At 42.8% G+C, this 25,882-nt stretch overlaps 1 protein-coding gene and 1 pseudogene across 1 annotated transcript; one reads left to right on the forward strand and one right to left on the reverse strand.

Moving 5' to 3' along the window:
• The first annotated feature begins 319 nt into the window (after positions 1-319).
• On the forward strand, positions 320-8,254 carry LOC100956655 (complement component 1 Q subcomponent-binding protein, mitochondrial-like). Its single transcript, XM_012801308.1, is given in 5 exon segments — positions 320-354; positions 6,142-6,285; positions 6,287-6,600; positions 7,216-7,331; positions 8,180-8,254. Coding segments are annotated over 5 exon segments (684 nt in total).
• Positions 8,255-14,784: 6,530 nt separating this feature from the next.
• Positions 14,785-16,312, reverse strand: LOC100956968 (annotated as a pseudogene).
• Positions 16,313-25,882: the final 9,570 nt, after the last annotated feature.

Here is a 25,882-nt window from a genome sequence, read left to right on the forward strand (position 1 = left end):
GCAATCCACCTGCCATGGCCTCCCAGAGTGCAAGGATTATAGGCATGAGCCAAAGCCCTCAGCCTTTTTTTTTTTTTTTTTTTTTTGAGACAGAGACTCATTCTGTTGCCCTGGGTAGAGTGCCTTGGTGTCATAGCTCACAGCAGCCTCAGACTCCTGGGCTCCTGCGATCCTTTTACTGCAGGTGCTGGCTACAGCACCCAGCCAGTTTGTAGTAGAGAAGGGGTCTGGCTCTTGCTCAGGTTGGTCTCAACCTCCTCCATCAAGCAATCCACTGTCTTGGCCTCCCAGAGTGCTGGGATTACAGGCATGAGCCGCCATGTCTGGCCTTGGCATTGTCATACTTAATACATGGTGAGTTTTATAAATGTTTGCCTAGAGTTAGCCAACTGCAAAATTGTGAGCACAGTGTGTTTGAAACTGCCCTCACTTCTAACACCATGTACAAGGCGTTTCAGCCAAGTAACCATGAATCTCCAAGCTTGCCCTCACTTCTGACATCAACTGCAACTTCTGGGCATCCCAAAACCATCCTCAGGTTCAATCATTCACTAGAAGAACTCACAGAACTCACGGAAGACGCATGTACTTATGGCTGGGGTTTATTACAGGGAGAGGATAATGTTTTTATTGTATCTTTTGAAAATGGCACATATCTGGATTTCGTTCTAAGAGATCCTGGCTTCTAATTGAAAAATACACCTCTTTTTACTATCTTTCACAGAAAAAACAATTTTAAAAAAGATAAATAAGGTGGCACCTGTGGCTCAAGGAGTAGGGCGCCAGCCCCATATACCGGAGGTAGCGGGTTCAAGCCTGGTCCTGGCCAAAACTGCAAAAGATAAATAAAGTTTACTCCACTGAACTTTGCTGTGGGTTTATTTTTGCCATTTCCTTATGCACATCTGTGTCTCACACATTCTGCATTTGCCTTTCCTTTTCTGCTGTATTTTCCTTTTCTTTTCTTGCCTTTTGGATACATTAAAATGTTTTATCTCATTTCATTTTTCTGCCCTTTATGAATTTGAAGCATATACATTTAATTTGTATCATTTTGGTGGTTACTCTAGTAATTTTAACATACATTCTTAAGGTATAAATGATAAAATACCTAACTCAAAACAGCCTCCTCTGGGTTCCAGACTCTTCTTGCCCAGCCCTTTCTTTCTCTTTCACTCCTTCTGCCACTAAAATTTATAATTAGTTTATATTTATTTACATTTATCTGCATGTATTATCCCTGCTTAGGATTTACTGAGCTTTCTAAGTCTTTCTAAGTCATTCATTGTTTCTGACAAAGTTTTAGCTTTTGTTGTTTTGAATATTTTGTGTCCCCTATTCTCTTTATTTCATTTTAAAAATCTGATAAGACATACATCGGCCCTTTCCAGGCTGCCCTCCACATCTCCATCTTTCCTTTCTCTGTGTTCCCTTTGTCTCTCTGGGCTGCATTCTGAGCCTGTTTCCAGACCAGTTTTCTAGTCCCCCAGTTCTCACCAGAGGCTGAATTTATGAAGAACAATAGCCAGAGCCTCATAACAGGATTCCAATCCACATGAGATGCCCGGAAAGCCAAACCACAACTTTCACAGCAATCTGCTGGGAACGGTCAAGACGTAGATGGTGATGGTCAACTTTCCTATTTTTTTTTTTTTTTTTTGCTGTGGCTTCTACCCAACCAGAGCAGGCCAGACATCCATCCCAAACCAATCACATGAAATGCTTGCTTCTAGCTGTTCCACCTCTAACTGCCAACAGCCTCTAATCAGAGGTACCTGGAGCCTTAACTTGCCATCCCTATAAAGCTTTTTCATGCATCTGCTTATCTTAGAGTCCCTGCCGCACTTAAGTGATGGTGATTGACTCTGTTGTTCCATAGCAAGCTCTAAAGAAATGGCCCCTGTTTTCCTTTGGATGCTCTTTGTTTCAGCACCAGTTAGGTGCTGTTGTTTGAGGCTTCCATTTTTTATTTTTAATTTCAATTTTGTATTTTTCTATTTTAGAAGTTCCATTTGATTCTTTTTCTAAACTGGTCCTTTATTTATTTATTTATTTTTTGAGACAGAGTCTCACGCTGTCACCCTGGATAGAGTGCTATGGCGTCAGAGCTCACAGCAACCTCAAGGTCTTGGGCTTAAGCGATTCTCTTGCCTTAGCCTCCTAAGTAGCTGGGACTACAGGTGCCTGCCACAATGCCTGGCTTTTGTTTTTTTTTTTTTTTTGGTTGTAATTGTCATTGTTTGGCAGACCTGGGCTGCATTCAAACCTGCCAGCTCCAGTGTATGTGGCTGGCACCCTAGCTGCTGAGCTATCAGCACTGAGCCTCTAAACTGGTCATTTTTATAATTTCTTATCTTTTGCCTCTATTAAAGTTTCTGTTGACATACGAAATGTTGTATCGGATGATTCTAATATCTCAAGTCTTCATGAAGGCAGGCCTTATTCTTTTCTTTGGGATCCCACATAGTTTTTTGCTCCTTTTCTCTCTCTCTTCCCCACCCCCCACCCACCCATTTTCCCTTCTCTCATTCCCTCTCTTTTCTCTTAAAGCATAAAATAAATTTATACTTTGGGTGGCACCTGTGGCTCAAAGGAGTAGGGTGCCGGCCCCATATGCCAGAGGTAGTGGGTTCAAACCCAGCCCTGGCCAAGAAAAAAACTGCAAAAATAAATTAAATAAATAAATAAAATTTATACTTTTATATTCTAAAAAAAAAAAAAGTCTTCATGAGGGTGCTTTTAATATTTGTTATTTCCACGCTCTCTTATTCCTGGTAGCTTATTTTCTTGAGTGTTCTTTGTTGTTTTTTTTTTTTTTTTTTTAATTATGAGCAAAAGTTTGTTGTACTGTCTGTAAGAGCTGGCTGGGGTCTGCCCTGAGGGCACGTTCTCTAGGAAACCTTTGCCTGAGGCCTGACCTGAGGGCACGTTCTCTACGAAACCTTTGCCTTTGCTTCTTCTAGGGACCTGGAGGCATCCAAAATTACTTAAAATGAAGTATTTGGGGGGAAAGTTTCAATCTACATTATGAAAGTTTGGAGAGCAATACATGCAAGTGAAATCTCGTGTTATTGTCTTTCTGTAAATTTAAGAGGCAAATATATTAGTAGTAATGATGTGTTCAAACTGAGTAGACAGACATTGAGTGTTTGATCATTATCTTCTAAATTCCTCAAAAAAATGTTTAAAATAAAACCCTTAATACACATGTATATAAGAAGTGATTCTAACGTAAGCAAAGTGTGTTTTAACAAACACAATAGAACTTATTTTCCTTTTGTGTACAATAAAAAGCATGTTTAAAGGAATCTGTATTCTTTTCTAGCTGTAAAATCGTATTTTTTAAAAAGCCACAGATAGCAGAAATCAAGAGTTGAGTCCCAGGAGTTTGGACTGTTTGTTGCTCCCTCCAAAACATTTCTTTAAATTGTATCACGTATGCAAGAATAATTTCCCTGTGTTGACTCAGAATCCATAATTCTTATAGAAGCACTGGTCTAAATAACATTTGTGTTGATGGTATCTTTTTCTTATTCCGTCTAATCTTTTGTATTTCAAAGCTGCAGTTCAATCACTGCCCCAGTTACTAACTGGATCGGGCCACTTTGGAGATACTGAAACAAGGAAGGCAAGAGCTCTCAATCTATGAAAAATAAACAAACAACCATGAAGGAAAACAGACTTTGATAAGTGTTCTAGCCCAGCAGAGAAGTTTTATGAAGCATAAATGAGGAAGAAGTTGTTCAAATGGAGGGTCAGAGAAAGGATCACAGGGAAAGGGCCATTTTCAGCTTTACTGCCTTTCCTGACAAAGATCCAGTTTCCTTATGATCAGGCCCACAGAAGAGGGTGATGCTTATGGAATGAGAGATAGTAAAGGATTCAAGAGACTTTTACCCACTGGAGTAAGTGAGATCTTAGCCAAGAAAAGTTCAGCTGGATTCAGTTGGCTCAATAGAAGTTTCCAGCACTTTGAAAATTCCAGAAGTAACTACTAAACCTACCCCTTATCATTTCACAGAGCATGAATTATATACCCGCCTGGGTTTTGTACACTGATAACCATTCCTTCCTATAGTATAGTATCACTCAACACAAAACGGGTCTGCGAGTGTGTTGCCACTGGAGCCTCCTCCTACAGAAGGGTACAAATAGAAAAACAGCGTGGCTCGGCGCCTGTGGCTCAAGCGGCTAAGGCGCCAGCCACATACACCTAAGGTGGCAGGTTCTGATCCCTAGCCCAGGCCCGCCAAACAACAATGATGGCTGCAACCAAAAAATGGCCAGGCGTTGTGGCGGGCGCCTGTAGTCCCAGCTACTTGGGAGGCTGAGGCAGGAGACTCGCTTGAGCCCAGAAGTTGGAGGTTGCTGTGAGTGTGATGCCATGGCACTCTACCCAGGGGGACAGCTTGAGGCTCCGTCTCAAAAAAAAAGAAAAGAAAGAAAAACAGCGTGATGGGTCTCATTACCTTTCCCACACCCACCTTCACAGCTTTGCTGGGGGCAGTAGGGGAGAAGGTAGAAACAGATACTGAGTGTGGCACTTGGCATCTGAAGAGAGAATGGTGATATATAAATATATCCACATTTGAATTGTAACGAGAGATGAGAGTCTGAGAAGACAGGCTTGTTTGGAAGGAGGATGGCCTAGAACAAGCACCCCAAACACAATCCCATACCGCATCCAAGGAAGAAGCCCAGGTCAGCAAGCAAGCTCGGGAGAACCAGGAATAGAGCAACGGGCAAAACTTGAGTCCCCGAAAAAGTTAAGGATGGGAAGAATAAGCTACCTTAGTTCTGAAAGATCTGGCACAGCAGCTGATGAAGCTGATGAAGCAGGGACAGGAGTAACAGCAGGTCCACAACAGGAAAGGAGAGAGTGGGGAACTAAATGGGGTGCCTTGCCTGGAGGTGGAGACATGGATGACACATCCTAGGGAACCAGCCAGGAACCAGGGACCAAGACAGGCTCATACAGGGGAGGCGGTGGGCCCGGCTCAGGGCTCTTGCGCATCCTGTTGTCATGATCTTGTATAAAGCTGAACTCACAGATGCTGGATCCCTAGAGGAACAAGGGAGCCCCTAGCCAAGCAGATCCCTGGACAGCCTTCTCAATAAGAGCAAGGGCTGTGCTCCCCCGACGTTGAATCCTGTGCCACTTGCAAGATTTACCATCATGGGCCATTGCTTTGTCTCTTTGGCTCGGTTTTAGCATCTGTAAAATGAAGATGACTACCCATGGAGTTCTTGTAAGAATTAAATGAAATCATGTTTCAGAAGCATTTAGCACATTGCCTGCACATAGTAGGCACTTGGTTATCCTCATTGATATTATAAGGAGACGCTGACAAAAAATCAAACTGTTGAAGTGTGTTCTAGACCCTACAGAACACCCCCCGCCCCGCGTTATCTGTTTCTGAATGCATGGGAGCAATTTTAACAACTTTGTAATTTGTAGACAACTGATCATACTGCAACATAATTCCTCTCTGGTAGCAGGTCAACTGCTTACCCCTTGTGGAAAATGCCATTTTTGCCTCCATTTGTGCATTCATTTTAATATTCCTCATCTATAAGCCAAGACTCCCCTGGAATATACCAGACCAGGGCAAATATTTTTAGCAGAAACTACTTGATGGACACTTTAAGTGGGTGATTTGTATGGCATCTGAATTATATCTCAACAAGGCTGTTAGAAATAGTTGTGGTTTCTTTTTTTTTTTCCTATTTTTTTTGTCACCCAATACTATGCGGGTAGTCCTAGGGGCCGTATAGTGTGATCCTCTGAAAAAACCCAGGCAGGAGCAATTCAGGTCACCCTTTTGAGGGAGCCCAGACCACAGGCCCCTGGGAAAAGTCCATAGTGAAGTCCTGGGAGGCATCTGGTCAACCCCACATGCAGGGGCAGAGGGCCAGAGAATGTGCCACAGAGGAGAAAATGGAGTGTAGCCAAGTGGATCCCAGTCTGGATGTGAGACTGAAAAGGACTTAGAAAATTTCAGTGAAGGTGCTTCAATGTGTGAGTGGCTGGTAGGGCAGGGCTGGGGCAGAGGTCCCTCATGCCATAATGTAAGGGCAGGTACCACTACCAAAAAATGTTTCTTTCAAAAATGCTAGCTCTGGCCATGTTCCTTCCTGTAGCCTCCCAGCCCTGCACACTAATGGAGGCAAAATTTTTGTTGAATTCTTAAGTAATGGCATTAAGGAAAAAAAGAAAATCCAGAAGCATATAACCCTCCCCAGGATGCCTGGAGGTTAGGGGTCGGAAGTGAATGGGACAGAAGCTATTAGTACAGAAAGTTGCCAGGGAAAAGATCACTGTCACTGTCACCCTTAATAACAGGATCCCTCCAACATTGGATGGTGAAGAGAAGCCTTCACCAGGGCAGAAGGTTGAAGAACAGAAGAGTGAATTGAGATCAGCTCCTAATTTTGCAGTTGAAATTATAAAGAATGATGGCAAGAAGGCCCTTGTGCTGGACTGTCTCTCTCCAAAGGATAAAACTGGACAAGGGGAGGCTGAGGGTGACATTTTCTCTATCAGAGAAGTTAGCTTTTGGTCCACGGGCAAATCTGAATGGAAGGACACTAATTACACCCTTGAAACCATCCTTAATAAAATCAATAGAATGCTGAAGGGTGGAAACAGTGGCAAGGGCCTGAACTCTGAAAAGGTATTGGCATATTTAAAAAATAGACAGCCATTGTTCCCAAGCTTGCTTTCCTACAATTGCTTATTTCTTAGACATCACAAATCCCTAAAGGCCTTAAGAATTCTTGTTGACCCTAAGTTATTAACTTCCCTAATTTTTTCTATAGATAGCATCACTATTATAATCCCAAGACTGGTCTTTGGGGCATTTTCCAGATGCTGCATTTGGGTGCACCTCATGATGCCAACCAGACCAACGGCCATATGTGGGAACTGATTCACTAGGCCTGTGACTCATTGCAAGAAGACAATTTCTACTTCCCAACTCTACGAGTTCATCCTCAGCCAGCCAGCAGACCCAATTCCCTAGCCCTTTGTCCACCAAACTATTTTCAAAAACCATGCCCCCAAAATTCTCAGGGAGATGGATTTGAGAAACTCCTCCCATCTCCTCGCTCAGGACCTCACGATATTAAAATTTTCTCTGCTGCAACCCATGCCATGCCTGTGGGTTGTCCTGCCTTTGAGCAGCAGGCAATGAACCCAGTTGGGCGGCAACACAGTCAACACAGAGTCCTTGGACTGGGCCTTGCGTGACCACTTAATGGATTTTCTCCTGGATGGAGGGGTGGACAAGACTTTTGCAGATGAGTCAGCACAGCATTGGAATGGGCCCTGTGTACTTTGCCTTTGCAGGAGCTCTCTCACTATAATAGAAGGTGTGGGGTTTGGGGGGATGGTGTGAGGGGAAAAAAAGAAAAAAAATTCTCTTTGACCCTAAGTTCATTTTTTCCTTCTGATTTTTAAAAGAAATTAAAACATTTTGGTGGGCCTTTAAAAGTATTGTGGGGTTCTAGCCATTGTGCCCAACAGAATGTCACACCTGTGACTATCTCAGGTAGCTGAGACAGCCAGTCTGATCTACCTACTACGTCGTTAAGAGCAGCAATCTTTGGGCGGCGCCTGTGGCTCAGTGAGTAGGGTGCTGGCCCCATGTACCCAGGGTGGTGGGTTCAAACCCAGCCCCAGCCAAACTACAACAAAACAAAACAACAACAACAATAAGAGCAGCAATCCTGGAGCAAAGCAGCCTGGGTTTGAAGCCTGCGCCTGCTCCTCCTGAGGTCTCTGTGTGACCTTGGGGGAGTTATTTAATGTCTCTGTGACTCAGTTTCCCCATCCATAAAATAGGATTGATACTATCATCCAATTTATAGGGTTGTGGCTATGGTTAAATGGCCTAATAGGTGCTAAGATGAGAGCCTGACACAGAGCACCACATGTGTGAGCTATTATCATTATCAATTATTGTCAGTATTAGGTCCTCAATCAATATATCAGATAAAATGAATGAAACTTCTTCATATGCACAGATATTTTCAGCAATATCAAAGCACCTTAAAAAGAAATTTTAAAATTGGGACATAATTATTTCTAGTTTTGAGAAAAAGGAGAAAAGCCCAAAACCCTCTGGGAGATGAAGCAGCCCCCGGATGTTAGATGAGCACTTTCCCTACCCTTTATCAGCATCACAACCCCCCTTCAGTGGGCAGTGTTGAAGAGCCCATGCTTCCAAACAGTAAAAGTAACACAGCCCCTTGAACACCTGCAGGGACACGGAGTTGAGTCTTTCCTCGAGCACCTTATTTCACTGCCAGATAATGTCTTAGATGTTCTTCCATGTATTTTGACTAAAGTACCACCTCCTGCAACTTCCAGCCACTCATCCTGCCTCTGCCTGTTTGAAGCTACGTAGAGCGAGCTCATTCTCTTTCAGACAAGCTCCCACGTATTTTCCAATGGGGATCAAGGATTCTTTTGGCATCCATCTTCCAGGGTAGTAACTCTTTTTTCATCCATGCTCTGAGGGCCATGACTTACAAACTCCTTACCAGCCTGATCTTTCTCCTCAGGGTATGATCTAATGCCACTTTTAACACATGGCATCTCAATGTGAATGTGGTATGCCAGCTCTGCTCTATCCGGACGGGGAGTCCTGCAACTTCACCTCCTTTGCTCTGAGTGCCCTTCTGTGTTAGTAGAAATATACATTAAGATTCCTTGACATGGTTAGGGGAGTTGCATTAGTCTATTGGGTTATAGTAAACTAGTGTAAAAAGAAAATCAAAGTTTCAGGGCCAACATCCTACCCCCTAATTTTTTATGCAAAAGAGAAAGTAAAAGCCTAAAGCCTAGACACTGGTCTAAAGAACTGGACCTAAAGATCATCCATTAAGAGAATTTCTTGCTAACCTCCCATAAGCAAGGACGTGCAAATTGTACCTCTATCTAGCACCTAAAACTAAAGACTGTTCAACTCCACACAAACAGTGAATTACAAGGTTACCTTACGGGAAACAGAACTAGAAACAAAACAGAATCAGACCTTCTTCCACCTACCCAGGGACGTCTACATAGCTGATGGTTCCTTCACTCTCTTGTTTTATATAAAATCTAGATTCCTCGGGCCTCATGAGAATGTAACCACTGCCTCACCAGTTTCCCCTGCCCCTGCCCTTTTCTGTCTCTCTGTAGCCCTTTAAAATGCTGAAGGTTCCAACCTCCCCGTTGGAAAAACAGCCATGACTTGTCTGTGGTTCGTGTTTTTCCAGGCATGTCTTCAAAGTCTTAGCTTAATAAACCTAAGATTGAGATTTCTGCCTCCTTTATTTGGGCCAACACTAGTGATCAGCTAAGGATCTAGGATCAACTCTGGATCTTTTTTAAATAAAAAGCTATTGAACCAGGTTTTCTCCACCCTTTACTTCTACAATTCATTTTATTTTGTTTATTTATTTATTTTTATATTTTGAGATAGGATCTCACTCTGTTGCCCTGGGTAGAGTGCTGTGATATCATAGCTCACAGCAACCTCAAACTCCTGGGCTTGAGCAATCCTCTTACCTCAGCCTCCTGAGCAGCTGTGACTACACGTTCCTGCCACAACACCTGGCTAGTTTTTCTATTTTTTGGCAGAGATGGGATCTCACTCTTGCTCTGGCTGTTCTTGAACTCCTGAGCTCAAGCAATCTTCCCACCTCGGCCTCCTAGAGTGCTAGGATTACAGGCATGAGGTGCTGTGCCCAGCTGAGATCTGATTGTCAAAAGGAATCTGGCACGTCCTCCCTCTCTGGCCAGGTGCAGTGCCTGCTCCCCACTCCACCTCTGCTTTGATCAGAGGCTCCCTAAGGCCCTCACTAAAACCAGAAGCCAGTGCAGTCAGGATTGTCAAGCACCCATGGTTACTTTCCCACAGAGGGACAATTTCACTGCATAAATTCAGCCGCGTCGCTACTGGCTTAGGACCTCTCACTTGTTATGGTTGACAGGGCCCAGCCCTTCCTTTCTCACCAGCCTCACCTCCTGCCTCTGGCTCCCCTTCCGTTTTGTGTTCTCGTGGTCATTCCCTAGCTGACAGGGTTTTACACGCTACTATGCTTCTGTACACACCTTTCCATCTGTCTGAGCTGCACTTTGCCCCTGTCCATTTGCAAAGTCTTATTTATCCTTCCAAATCCAGCTCATGTGGCTCATGCTTTGTGAAGACCCTTCTGTTTTTTTTTTTTTAATTGTTTGGGGTCCATTGAGGGCAGAAAGAATTAGGTTACACTGATGCATTTGTTAGGTAAAGTCCCTCTTATAATTGTGTCCCACCCTGCAGAGGTGTGCCATACACTGTAACTCCCCATCCTCCTCCCATGAATTTACTTTTTTTTTTTTAAATTTTCTGTTAAGCAGGTCCAGGCTTGCTGGTGGTTTGAACCCTCCACTCCTGGTCCACAGGGCCAGTTCCCTAACCACTGAGCTGCAGGTGCCATCCAGACCCTTCAGTTTGCCCACAGTGTGATTTTCTTACTGCACAGATTGCACAGAATCCAGGGATCAGCGCAGTGGGTGGCCTTCCTCACTGAGGTGCTAGCATCATGAGGACAGAGATGGGAGGTGGCTCATCTGGCAATCCCAGCATCCAGCTCAAGGCCTGAATGAAAAGGGCCAGGTAAGCCCACATGACCTGAGAAAAAGGCTCCCAGGCTTTTCATTGAGTGGGCAAACGTGACAGTTTCAAATGACAACTGCAGCTTTCTAAAACTCCTACAATCTGCGTGTACGTGTGTTTCTGCACAGCCTACATTTTAAAACAGCTTAGGAAATGTTCTAGAGGTTTCTTTACTCACACCACCTACCCACGATGTGCACAGAAACACCCCCCCACCCTGCATTCTTCAGCGGCTGTGGGCCCAGAGGAGCCCATGAAGGCGATGCCACAGCCAGACAAGGCTCTCTTGGTTCCTCTCGCCCTGAGGTCTTAGCACCAAGTCAGACTATTCTAAAGCCCTTTTCAAAAGTGTTTCATTAGCTGTGCACTGGAGATTTACTTCATGGAGTTCTGCTAAGGGCAGGATCGCACTCCACACACGGATTTGTGTTGGTATGTTGGGAAGTTGGAGGGAAGACATAAACACGTTTATTCAACTCGTGGGTTTTTTTTTTTTTTTAGTACAACTCTAATTCATGTTTCCTTCAAATGAACTATTAATGTTCAACTGCAAATCAGTCCCCAGAATCTCTGTAAGTGTAGCAGAATTTCACACTGCCAGTAAGTCCCAAAAGGCCATATTTCAAGCTAAGGCTCATGGCAAACAACACCCTTCCCACCAAGAATGAACCAGTTTGATGAAAGTATTTCAAATTGTATATAAAATGAGCACATTGTACCCCATAATTGCATTAATGTATGCAGCTATGATTTAATAAATAAAAAAAAAGAATGAGCCACTTTTCAACGGCTTAGGAAGGCTGGGATCAAAACCAGAGTGGCAGGGGGGGCCTGTGGCTCCGTGGGTAGGGTGCTGGCCCCATATATTGAGGGTGGCAGGATTGAACCCAGCCCCGCCCAGCTAAACCAGCAGTGACAACTGCAAAAATATAGCCAGGCATTGTGACAGATGCATGTAGTCCCAGCTGCTTGGGAGGCTGAGGCAAGAGAATCACTTAAGTCCAAGAGTTGGAGGTTGCTGTGAGCTGTGACACCATTGCACTCTACCGAGGGCAACAGAGTAAGACTCTGTCTCAAAAAAAAAAAGAAAAAAAACAGCATGGCTGATATAATAACATAATGAAGGAGGATAACTTAGTTAAAAGCAATTCTTCTAGATTAGGAAATTTTGTGACATTTTGACTACGTTTAATGCCTTAAAAAAAAAAAAAAACACTTTCCACAAGCCTTTATTTGGTGATACACATGTGCAGGGCCCAGACCTGGCTAGTCAGAGGGAGCTCAATGTGAGGTCCCCGGGCCTGTAAGGAGCCTGCCATGTCCAGGGACCATTGGGCCTCACAGTCAGCTGTAATATAAGCTAAGGGAAGGAGAAATTTGCTGGGGACAAGCTTGGAAATTTTACTGATGGGATGGTATTTGAGCCTTGAAGAATAGCAGAATTTCAACAGGCAAAGATGGGGAAGAATATCACTCTAGAACATGGGAGCAATGTGGGTTGGAGGATAGAATGATGTGGGTTAAGGAGTAGAGGGAACTCTGCAGGGAGGGTCCCCTCAGTGAATGGTGGCCATGTCTACAGCATTGGGTACACTGGGACAGGGGACTGTGACAGGGGAGGGGAGATAAGGGTGGAAATACAGCTTTGAAGTCATATCCTAAGAGACTGCGATGCATCCATGAAGAATGTTAGTCTGGAGGCAGTGGGGAGCCGTGTAAGACTATAGGCAAGGACGCACATGACCTGATTTTTGCTTGGGGTCAGTGACTCTGGAGGCAGGCAGTGTAATGAATGGATTTGAAGAAAGAGGTCAAAGGCAGAGAGAGCCCACTTGGTGTTTATAACTTTTCTTCTTAACACCTCACTGCTTAGATTTTATGACACGTTACGGATTAGCATGTACAAGTTTTATCTTCACACCTCTCCTCCGCTCTCAGAGGCAGGCGTTCCGACTCAGTGAAGGCATTCCCTCTCCCGTCTGCATGAGGAAGATAACCTCTGCAGTCATCACACACGTTGCTTCTTGTATGCAGCTGACTTGAGATTTTTCACCCTTTCTAGCAAAGGCTAAGTGCTATAAAATGTTTACTTATGTGGCCTGAAATTACATGTGAGCTTTTATTTTAAAATAAAATTTTGCTCTGATTTAGCAATTCTATTGATGAGAGATTTATTCCAAGGAAATAGTCAGGATGGCCACAAAGCTTTATCAGAAAGGACACTCATCTTTGTAGTAACAAATGCAGACATGGATTTGTTCACCTCTGAATAATAATTTTTAAGAATGGAAGCAGCCTAATTAAAAGAAGATTGGGTAAATAAGTTTCACAGCCAATTGAATCCTTTATAGAAGAATACCTAATAATATACGTAAATGTTATAATGTACTGTTAAATCGAAGAAGATTACAAAATGGTATGACTATATTTTTGTTAAAAAAAATTAATAAAGCATTTATGGAAGGAAATCCTAAGGGTATTGACCACACTGAGAATAGTGGGTAGCTTTGCTGAAGGGTATGATGGGTGATTTTTATTTTATTCTTTGGCCTTTCTTATATTTTATAAATTTTCTACAATGAACATGTAACAATGACTATCAAATGAAATGAATATTGAAAAAATAGTATTTTTGATAATTAGGAGGAAATGCTACTTCAAAATTACTTTTCGGCACGAGGGGTAGAGTTCAACACTGTTCTTAGTTGCCTTACATCTGTTGGGTGAGTCTGGGCTTCAGAGTCTCCATTTGGATGAGCAGATTCTTTTTTTTTTTTTTTTTTTTATCGTTCGTTCATTAAGTCCTTTATTAGGCAGCTGCTTTACAGAACACCAGCTATAAGCAAGACGGGGAAAAATAAACATATAGCCATTCACTGTAGAAGATTAGTACCTAAGAGACCTAAATGTTTATATAAATCTGACCTAAGACAGGTCTAAAAGCTAGGAAATAAAGCTTGTCAATGAAAGAGAGGTAGTAATTTGTTGAGTACCAATTAAAAAAATTTCTTTTCACAGGCTGTGGTGGCACATGTTATAGACTGAGTTTCTAGAGGGGCTGAGGTGGGAGGACGGCTTGAGAACAGGAGTCCAAAGCCAGCCTGGGCAACACAGCAAGACGGAGCATCTACAGAATGAAAAAAAAAAAAAGGGGGGGGGAGGGAAATTTGCTAAGAGGGGAGGAGAATACTTATATCACTAATAATAATGAAGAAGCTGAGTACACTTTCAAAGAAAAAAACCTTTCAACATAACTAAATGTAATGAGAACTTGTGGGAACCTACCATTTTTGTCCTGATAACCCTCCCTTATAGTAAAGGATTATAAGGCAAATCTAACGAAGAGGCAGAGAAGGAACAGCTGGGGCAATGAGATGTTGTAGGTCAATGTAATAGACTTAGCTGTTGGTGCTGCCTCAGTTTGCCTGAAATGATTATAAACCTAGGCAGGCTGAAAATAATTTAAAGATAACCCAGAGCAAAGTAAGCACAGGCTTTCTTGGCCATCCTTGCTCGAAAGGGATCTGGGCATCTTGAATTTCTTAATGCTCTCTGTCTTCCAAGTCTTGCCTGGGGGTTTAGCCCCTGCAACTGGGAGTCTGAGAGGGGTGAGTGTGGGATGACGGGAGCATGAAGCCTACCGAGTAGGGACCATAAGGAGAAAAGATGGCTGAAGGAAAAATAATAATAAAACAAAAAGGGAAGTCTTGAAAATCTATGTGTATAAAAGTCAGCCCAAATCATTACTTTGTACAACCATAAAACAAAATACAAGATACTATACAATTCCTGTCATAGGGACCACAAGAAAGGAATATTTAGTTGAAACCATATAGTTAAAAGGATTTTGGAGTCAAAGTCATCGGAGTCCCAGTTTAAAAATAATTTTCCTAAACATATTTTGATAAAGACCATAGGAACACTTGTCGCATTGATCAAACGCCCAATGGCAAGACTGCTGATAAGACCAAACAGGTCACATTAAATCAACAGAATATCTTATAGATAAAGCCAATATGACCAAACTCAAAACATACCACGTGAAGTACCTCATGTGCAATATAAATCTAGTTTAATAAATAAAAGGAACATGGGTGACTGCTCTCTGGAGAACATTCAGTTACTGATGGTCTGTTCAAAGTCCTCTCTGAAACTTGACTGCCACATCCACCCGGGCAAGTCTACTAGTACGGCCATGAAGTTGATAGCCATCCTGCCTTATGAAAGCCATGGTACCAGGCTGCACCCCGACACCAGCTGGCACATGACAGATGAGTTCCTGCTCAGGAGGGTCATATCTGTCACCAATGGGTATCAGCTTCTCCAGGGCATGCTTGCCAAACACACTTTTCAGCTTTGCTTCGAAGAGTGACAACCCTCGGAAGACCTTTTGCAGAATGAGTTTCTGGTCCCGAGCTCTGATTCCTTAGAGATGCATCCTGCAGTCTTCTCTACGGTGTCTGCCACTCCTACCAAGTCCTTACAGAAACTCTGGATTCCAAATGTCTTGGCGTCTTCCACACGTCTCTGGGTTCGCCTCTTTATGTTTTCACAGTCAGCTATAGCTCTCTGATATCTCAGAGTTAAATCTTGGACTTCCTTCTCTAGCTTAACAGCTTTTATCCTTAAGGCTTGTTTAACAGGAGAGGGCCCAAGCTCATCAGGAGGGTCCTCAGAACTGCAGTCCTCACCCGCCGTTCTCTGGGTGGCAGTGCTGAACAGACGTAGCCACCCCCTGCCCTCCCACACTGCACTCAGCCAGCAGGCGCCCACATCAACCACACAGCCATGTTCCCTGAATGAGGAGATTCTTTGAAATGAACTCAAAACTCTAAGATCCTACCACCTTATCTACACCTTTTTGGATAGCACCAGACGTGAACGTTGTCAGAGCCTCTACCACAAGGTAACTAATTGTCAGTTACCTGTCTGCTTCTCCCAGGGACTGAAGCACCTTCGGGGCAGGAACAGTGTCGGAACTCTTCTTTTTGTCTGATTTTGAGTGACAGTTGCTAAACTGACTCAAGTAAAAAAGGAATTAGTATTCATTACTGGAACTAACAAGTCTAGAGAGTGTGTCTATTCCAGGTGTAGCTGAATCTAACGACTGAATGATGGTACCCAGAAGCTTTCTTCCCAGGTCTCTTCTCTTCCTGTAACCCTCTCAGTCATGCTATGGACCACCTCAAACTGCCAGTCTCAGAGCTCCAGCCTCCACTGGGGAAAGAGCTTCTTCTTCTCAATAGTTCTGTAGAATTCCCAGGATTGCTTTTCTTTGAGTTCTATGCATAGCACAGTGGCCAGAGGCCTAGGATTTTTACCAGGCATGCGACTTGTGGTTGGTGGTGGTCTAGGGGGAGGGTGTAAAGCTGGCCTGTCCTGTAGAAGCCACACAAATCAAGAATAGACAGTTGCTTGGCTTCCCAAGGGATGATCAAGATGCTGTCACCATGAAAGGGGGAAATGGATTTGGGGGAAGGAAGTGACAGCTATACCTCTATTTGTACCTCCAGCACCTTGTACTATGCCTAGCACCAACTGGTAAGTGAAATTTGTGGAATGAAGATGGGCCTGTGCCAACTGTCACCTCCTCTCTCCCCCCACCCAATAGAGAAACTGAAATCTCACCTGATTCTGATTACCCAGGTGTCCGCCTGATGCATGATTTCTAGGACTATAAATGCTGGCTCCCATAGTTTTTCAAATAATTGGCTTAATCCCAGCTACTAATAGAAATTGGAAACTATTTTTATATAGTCATTTGCCTCTTCAGCATTTATTACACATTCATTTTCTCAAGGTCAAGTGAACTCCCATTGAATTAATATAAACTAGCAGAACCATTGTAACTCTCAGTTCCAATTCAGGCACAATCACTAACTGATTTATACTTTACTTTTGAAAGACTTAAAATGCCTCTTTCTATAGTATATGAGAAATAGTTCAACTCAAACGTAGACTACTTCACTCAACGATTGCAAAAGCTTTTGCCAGAAAAGCAAAGCAAAAAGCAGTAAGAATTCTGTTACTCACCACTCGGCTGTAATGCAGATGAGATGCAGATAATTTTTAGTTTTTTGGTGGTTGAACGACGTCCATATATGATTTTTAAAAATTCGATGCAAACACATGTAAAAAATTAAAATAGTATTAAAAAGTATGCAATGGGCAGGAAGTCTTCCTTCTATTCCTGATCTTGCTTCGTGGAGGCAAAAACTGCTAATCATTTTTTAATGTATCTTTTAAGAGATACGTAATGCAAATATAAGCATATATATGTATATATACATATTTATCTGCATAGTTTCCTTTTTCCTTTTGCCACAAATTGTACAGTCAGTGTACCTTTATGTGAACAATACGTCTTGGGGGAGTTCCATATTAGAAAAGGTAGCTCCACCCTGTTCTTTTTGATGGCTGCATAGTATTCCATTATAAGGTTAAAATTTTCATATTTTTCAGACCTCTCCTCTACTACTGGCCATTTAAGCTGATACAATCTTTTGCTATCTTACAGATAAGAACTTTATGTTTAAGAAGGTGCGGGGGTGTATATTACACTCTTGCCTTTCATTGTCACCAACCTCAAGTCCTAGAACCCTCCTACCGCCTCAGAGTACTCCCTGAAAACTGGATAGAACTGAATTGCTCTTCCAGGTACCCAGATGATGTCTGGCATGACAATGGTGATTTGTGTATCAAGTGATCAGCTGTGGAGAGACGCCTGGGCAGCCTTTCTGAACAGTGTGCAAGGAAGAGTCATCAAAATAGAACCACTTCCAGAGTTGGGAGCCAGGTTCTAACCTCATGGCACACTGTTCTTCTCTTGGGAGGGGAAGCTGGGAAGCTGTCACCTCAATCACAAAAGCAGGTTAGATTTAGAGAGTTCTTTAACATTTTAGGAGGAGCATGTCATTCTTTTGATGTGTAATTTGTATAATGGAGTCACAGCATATGCACATCTAACTTGCAAGAATTCTACCATGCATCCTTAGCGAAAAGAGAATGAGAATTCAAATAATGTGGGGAGTCCTCCTCTAGTCTTTCTGATGAGCAGTGGGTATAGTCATGTCTGAAACCAGCAATGTTTGTCTGCTAAAACCTTTGGAAATACTGTGTGAGTAACTATGTTCAGTTTAAGAGACTTTCATGCCCCCATCCTTTCTCAGAATGTTTTTGTATCTTGTGTGAATCTGCTGCTATCCAAGTCAGCATCATTATGCTTTTAATAGGACAAATGAGTTAAATATTTCCTATTAGAATAGCTTTTTATAGTAGGGCTGAGTACATTAGATACTTTTTCTTCCATTCTTGAGATACTGTGCTAAAAACAATATGTTCCAGCTCCATCCATGTAAACATGTAAGAGGTAAAGTCTCCATCTTTCTTTAAGGCTGCATAATATTCCATGGTGTGCATATACCACAATTTATTAATCCATTTGTGGGTCAATGGGCACTTGGGCTTCTTCCATGACTTAGCAATTATGAATTGGGCTGCAATAAACATTCTGGTACATATATCTTTGTTATAATGTGATTTTTGGCCTTCTGGATATAAACCTAGTAGAGTAATTATGGGATCGAATGATAGGTCTATTTTTAGATCCCTAAGTGTTCTCCAAACATCTTTCCAAAAGGAATGTGTTAGTTTGCATTCCCACCAGCAGTGTAGAAGTGTTCCCTTTTCTCCACATCCACGCCAACATCTCTGGTTTTGGGATTTTGTGATGTGGGCTAATCTCACTGGAGTTAGATGAGATCTCAAAGTAGTTTTGATTTGCATTTCTCTGATGATTAATGATAATGAGCATTTTTTTATATGTCTGTAGGCCATGCACCTGTCTTCTTCAGAGACGTTTCTCTTCCAGTCCCTTGCCCACCCTGAGATGGGATCACTTGTTCTTTTCTTTATAGCTTTCTTATGAAAGCTATAACCAATTATAGCCCAAGAAGAAGGGGATCAGGGGAGGGAGGGTAATTGGTGGGATCACACCTATGGTGCATCTTACAAGGGTACATGCAAAATTTACTAGGTGTGGAATGTAAATGCCTTAACACAATAACTAAGAAAATGCCATGAAGGCATTTGATAGTTTGATGAAAATATTTGAAATTGTATATAAAACCAGCACATTGTACCCTATGATTGCATTAATGTACACAGCTATGATTTAATAATAATAATAAAAAGAATAGCTTTTTAAGGTTGAGATGTAATAATTTCACAACTCCTGTTACATGGAAGTGCTTTCCTTTGTGATACAAAAACACACCTATTCAACTTCTTGGTGTTTTATTTACAGTTCTACTCAAAAACATTCCCAAGTAGGCTGACTCATTATATTAGGGACAACATTTTCACATACCAGCATGAACAGAGTTTAATAATTGATTTAGGTTGGAGTTCCAGAATCTCCCTTTGCTCAGGCCCACTTTGCGCTTTGTAATGCGGTAACACTCCAGCAAAGAACGAATACTGTTGTTGTCACGACTCCCGCAAGTATTCCCACTCTTCCTCTGTGTGGTCTGTAGGTTTATTCGTGCTAAACATAGGGCGAACTGGTTGTTGATGATGCAAATGTCAAATAACACCATTTCTTTCAACTACTTACAAATACGGAAAAAGCTTTGGTTCGGAACTCAGAATCCTTGTAGGTAAATGTGGTGAATTCCTTCCAGAAAGAAAGAAAAACAATATTCAATGTTCTAATCCCCACCTTTGAGAGAACAGGTTACCCTTCTGAAAGGACCATGCAAACAAAATGGCACGGCATGCAGGTGTCATGAGAACCAGGTGACAGCTTGCCCAGGAGGCAGACGAGTGACTTGCTGAGCAGTTCAACGGGGCCAGGCCCATGAGCTGATGAGGTGTGTGAGCTGATGCACACTGACTTTATGGAATGTTCTGAGGGGAGCAGAGGGCCTGCCTTGGGGCCCTCTGACTAGAACCGAAGGGTTGTTGTCTCAGGCCACTCAGCCGGAGTGAAGTTGAGCACCTGCCTTGTGTTGAAATCCCAGCTGACCCCGTTATACAAGGGCTGGGCAAACCTGGGCAAGTTAGTCGCTCAGAGTTGTTTGCTTCATGTGTGCAACAGAGAGAGTAGCATTAGTTATCTATTGTGGCATTAGAAATGGAGTAGTTTCAAATGACAAACATTTATAATCTCAGTTTCTGAAGGCCAGGATTGTAGGCATGGCTTAGCTGGGTGCTTCTGCCTCGAGGTCTTACAAGGCTGCAATCAAAGTGTCAGCTTGGACTGTGGTCCCGTTTGGAGGTGTGGAGGAGAGATTGGCTTCCAAGTTCACTCCTGTGGTTGTTGGCAGGCCTCAGGGTGTCATTGGCTATTGGCTAAAGACATCAGTTCCCTCCTAGATGGACCTCCTAGGGCAGCTCACAACAGCATCAACAGCCAGGGAGAGAGCTGGAGAGAGGGAGGAAGACAGGAGTCCATCTTTTGTAACCTAATCTGGAAGTGACATGACTTTTGCCTTATTGTAGCCCCCAGAAGCCAGTCTTTAGTCCAGCCCACTCTCAAGGGGAGAGGATGACACAGCAGGAGGTAGGGACAATGTGGGCCATCTCAGAGGCTATGACAAATACCTGCCTTTCCTGATCTCTAACACCAGTCCCAGGAAGGAGGGGGGCGGTTAGCCTCATGCAGGATTAAATAGTTCCTGGCAGCAAACTCACCGCTGCCCAATGATTAAGGACAGCTGAATTTGACATCCGTAAAGAACTACCCTTGAATTCTTCCTATATTTGGTAAATAATTACAGAGCCTAAGTCAGCTAACTGTCTCATTGCTAGAGTTTCTGCTGTCTCACAATAGGCTCTGTGGAATCATGGAGATTAAAACCTTCAAAGGGGTCATGTTTGCCGCTGTGATGTTGTGAATAGCACAGAAAATTGAGGAATTATTCTTCTGCTGCTCGAAAGCGACTGTCCACCAGAGAAGCTGCTCATGTCACTGATGAACAAACGAGGCTCCAGCTGATGCTGAAAGAAGCTTCACTTTGAAGAATGTGATTTTTATGATGGTGAGAAATAGTGTAACTGATCACATGTTAGAGTAATGAAAATAGGTTTACTGGGAAAAGAGCAGATTAGGATGCAGATTAGTTTGTCAAATCATACCTGAATTATACCTACGGGTTGGCTACAGATTAAAGAATTTGGTAAAAATCCAGGAAACCATTCTGTGAGAATGAAACTTAGTTTGTGCAATTTACAAAACGGGGTGCTATTTAACACAGTTGTTAAATTGTGACCTCCTGATTGAAGGCCTAGGCATTAGCTTACCCACATTCATTTTAATGTTTGCACTGGGATGGCAGAAAGCTAAAGGTAATTGACAACAATTCCTGAGCAGGGGTGAGGAAAGTTCTGATGCTTTAGTAGTGCTGAGGGATGTGGGCAGGGAGACGGCAGGTGTAGGGAGGCAGTCTGCCTTCTTAGGTTTAGTGGATGGGGTCTGCAAGTTAAACTGAAAAATGACCAATTAATAAGAGAAAAGGTTTATTTTTCATGCATGCAGGGAGGGGGGCACCATAGAAAAGATGTGACACCCCCTCAAAGCAGTTAGGCCTGAGAGCTTACATCCCATTTTAACAAAGGGTGATAAATTGTTGAGAAATGACAAGACAAAGGAAAAGGAATTTGGGCTTCCAGGAGTAAACTGTGAGAAGGCAAATACAGGAGGAAGTCAGGGGGACGAAGTGGTTATGTTACTAAGGGTTTTTCCTGCAGACTCCTCTCGGTGCTGACTTTCTCATGTGGTAAGTGTTGTTTTCCTCCTTCTGGTATGGGGAAAGGGAGTGTGGACACCTTTACAAATGGAAATTTGTTTTCTTTACAAAACGTGCATCTTCATAAAGGGAAATTCATGCTCTACTTTCTGGCAGAAAGGGAGAGGGCAGAGAGTTCCTCCTCCATATATTTCACAAATGTCTTAACCTCAAAATAATCCTTATGCTAAAGTAGCATATTTGAGGGTGACATATTCTGATCCCCTTTCCCAGGTACTCAATCCATCAGCAATCAATAGCCTTTAGAGAGACAAACTGTTGCACAAAACTCCCTCACATATCTGCAGGAGGAATTTGAAGTCAAAGGCATATTTCAGAAGTTGCCCTAGCCTAGAGGCTAGGAAGGCCTGAGTCAAGTGAAGTCTCCTGATACAGTGTTGCAAAAACAATGACAACCCTCTGGGCAGGCAGCTTCCCAGGGGGTACGGAGTCACATTTGGAAGCAGCAGGCTGGTGTCTTGATGTGAAAGGACATCTCACTGACATACACGTATGAGAGCTGCTGGGTGATGGCAAAGTCCCCTTGAATTCTTTAGACGTGTGCACTGACCGGGCTTTGGTTGCTAGCGGCATCAGATGTCCTTTGTTCCAGGTAATTTCAGATTCTTGTGACACAATTTTTCTAGATCCAACAAAATGATATACTCTTGTGTAATCACATGCGTCACTTTCACATACCCCCGTTGCCTTTACTACACTCCACTAGTTAGAAATAAATCACGGGTCCCACCCACACTCAAAAATATCAGAAAGAGGCAGGGTGCAGTGGATCACGCTTGTGATCCTAGCTTAGTGGGAGGCTGAGGCGGAAGGACCGCTTGAGGCCAGGAGTTCAAGATCAGCCTGAGCAAGAACAAGACACAGATGTTACAAAAAACGGAAAAATATTATCCAAGTGTGGTGGTGCCCACCTGTTCTCCTAGCTACCTGGGAGGCAGAGGTGGGAGCCCAGGAGGTTGAAACTGCAGTGAACTATGATGACAACACTGCACTCTAGCCATGCTGACAGAGTGAGACCCTGTCTCACGAATAATAATAATAATTAATAATAATAATCAAAGACTATCAGAAGGGGAAACCACAGGGATGTGAGCAGCTTGAAGTCTATCCACCACTTCTCCTTAATCTCCTCCCAAAATACTATTTTCTAAGTAGGTTGGTTCTTTTCTTTACCATTGTCTTCAGTATAGTCATGTTATTTATTTACAATATATTTATCTTATTTTTGTTTTTTATCAGTTGTATCTTATTTTGGAACCCTCCACCACATACTACCTTTTTAAATGTTCACACCCATGAAAATCTCCTCTTTGTAGCACACAGTTTTACAGGTTTGACAAATGCATACAGTCAAGAATCTCTCCCCAGAGTTATGATACAGAACAATCCAAACAGTTCTATTGCCCCCGAATTCCCTCCCCCTACACCTTAGAGAGCAAACCCTTCGGCCACCCTCACCCCCTGGCTCTCCCTGATTTGTGTTTGATCCCTGCAGTTTTGCTATAAATGTCATATAAATGGAATCATGCAATGCACAGCCTTTTGAATAGGGCTTTTTTCTGTCAGCAAAATACCTTTAGGATTTTCCCATGATGTTGTGTAAGACAGTAGGTGGTTCTTTTTTAGTAAGGTGGTGACTAGTATCCCCATCACACAGATGTGTCAGATTCATTGACCAAACGTCAGGTTTGTGTTCCCTGGTTCTTGGTTCCCAGTACTGAAGAATGGTTGCTCGTACCAAGTTAACTGAGCAAACGAGCAGACTAAACAGAAGCAGGCCAAGCGCCAAGATTTATTAAACAAGCGTAGGACATTCCAGAGAAAGGACAGGTCAGGCTCTGTGAGTGGGGAAGACACTGAGGTTAAAGACAGAGCATAGAAAGTCTAGTACAGAGTGGTTTCTCTACCTCCTTCTGGTTGTCAGTCCTTGGAGACCTCCTGTTGGAGACCAAACATCGGGTCAGTCCTTGGAGACCCCCTGGTCAAGGCATCTGTTTCCCTTTGGAAGTCCCGTCTGGCCGATTTGTTCCTTCTACAGGACGCAGCATCTCCTAGTGCCATCTGCTCCTCCCCCTCCTTAGGACCACACGTTACTTATCCATTTACCATTGAAGGGCCTCTGAACTCTATCCAGTTTGGGATGAATATGGATACAGCTGCTATAAACATGTATGTACAAGTTTTTATAGGAACATAAGTTTTAATTTCTCCCGTTAAAACCCAAGCAATATGATTGCTGGATCACGCAGTAAGTATATATGGTTATATGTGTATGGTGGTTCACATTCTTTAAAGGACAATGTTGTTGAAATATAAAATGTGCAGTTCAATTCAATGTTATTGGAATAGTTAAACAATTATCACCAGTATCTAATTTAGAACATTTTCATTGCCCCACAAAGAAACTCCATGGCCATTATCAGTTGCTGTCAGGGCCCCTTCCTCCAGCCCCTGGTAGTTACTAACTTTCTGTCTCTATGGATTTGTCTATTCTGGACAGTTCATATAAGTGGAATCATAAGACATGGCCTCTTTTGTTACTGATTTCTTTCACTTAGCATTATGTTTTCAAGGTTCATATACATTGTAGCAAGCATCGATACTTGATTCTTTTTTATGGCCAAATAATATTCCATCATATAAATATATCACACTTATTAGTCAATAGGCATTTAAATTGTTTCCACTTTCTGGCAATTATAAGCAATGCTGCTATGAACATTCCTGTACAAGTTTTTGTGTGGACATTTGTTTTTATTTCTCTTGGGTATAGGTCTGGAAGAGCAGACTGGGCATATGCCAGCTGTTGGTGGGACTGCCAGACTGATTTCTTTTTTTTCTTTTTTTTTTTCTTTCCAGGGGCTCTGGAGTTCTTTAGTTTTAAAAAATGTCCCATATCCCTGGCTGCCACTCAATTCCCCAAGCAGCGGATTCTCCTCACACAGGACTAGTAGTAAAGGAAGGACTGGCCCCACGTCCCCAAAGGTCACACTAGGGTCCCATTCTTGCTGTCATAGCGAGGTGTGCCCTGGGGGAAGTGAAGGGTTGCATATTCTGTAGTATTTTTCCAGCTGTTTCACCTCATGGGCAGGCCGTGGCTGGGTGCAGCTGCATAGTTGAATGTCTGCGTAATGTAAGCTGCTGTCCTCCACCGGGATGCTTTGACTCCTCTCGCGTGTTTCATGCCATGACACCTGCTTATACGTCTGTCGTGTTGTTTTACGGCCCTGTGTGCCATTCTGCTGCAGCTGTTCCTGGTGTGTCCTCAATGTCCATTTTCCTTGGCTCCCTGTTTTCTTTTTGTTCTGCAAAGTTGATGGGCAGCTCCAGCCTCCTCCACAGCAGAGCCTGTTTCCCATGGCACTCTGTCTCCGAAGGGGTCCCAGCTGTTTTCTACTTCCGCCAGACTGATTTCTAAAGTGATAAGACAATTTTAGAATCCCACCAGCAATGAAGGAGGGTTCCAATTTCCTGGTATCCTTGCTAGCACTTCTTAGTATTTTTATCATAGTCATCTTAATGGGTACAAGGTGGTGTCCCATTGTGGTTAAGTGATGTATTTTTGATTAAAAAAAAAGAAGAAGTTAGGGCACAGTGGCTCACATCTGTAATCCTAGCACTCTGGGAGGCCGAGGCAGGTGGATTGTCTGAGTTCAGGAGGTCAAGACCAGACTGAGCCAGAGCAAGACTCCATCTCCAAAAATAGCCAGGCATTGTGATGGGTGCCTATAGTCCTAGCTACTCGGCTGAGGCAAGAGAATCACTTGAGCCCAAGAGCTTGAGGTTCCTGTGAGCTATGATGCCAGGGCACTCCACCAAGAATGACAAAGTGAGACTCTGTCTTAAATCAATAAATAGAAAAAAAGAAAGGAAACCATGGAATTAGAATAAAGAGCCACGAATCTTGAATACCATCCTATCAATTAACCCTCTTTTTCTCAAACACCAGCATTCAAATTAAGGGAAAAGGGTGATTTCTGAGTAGAGGGTTTTAAAAACTTTTATGCATCATATAAAAAATTTTCTACTCTTTAAAATTGCATATGTATCAAATTTCAAGTTTTTTTTTAATTGATGAAATAGATTTTTCTACTGGGGGATGGTGAAAGAAGGCCTAGTCTAGGAAGCCCAATACAATATATAACATTGCATCTGTTCAATACCATTCAAGTTCTAAACAACTGAATAATAAATAAAACGTGGCACTGGAAACTTTCTAAGTTTACTCTCAGAGTGGGAAAAGAGCTTGGAGGGTCATTCCTGCAAGTGCCAAAACAGCCCAGGCCTTTGCCTATGGAAATGAAGAATTCTTCAGTTGAAGTCATACTTCGGGCCCTGGAGTCCACTTTTACTCTCATTCTTGCGACGAAATGGAAGAACCAGTCCCTGATTTTTTAGTAGGCTGCCACATGATTGTTCTAAACC

Source organism: Otolemur garnettii, unplaced genomic scaffold (genome assembly GCF_000181295.1).
Source record: "Otolemur garnettii isolate 467f Iridium unplaced genomic scaffold, OtoGar3 scaffold00008, whole genome shotgun sequence".
In the NCBI taxonomy this organism is placed as follows: domain Eukaryota; kingdom Metazoa; phylum Chordata; class Mammalia; order Primates; family Galagidae; genus Otolemur; species Otolemur garnettii.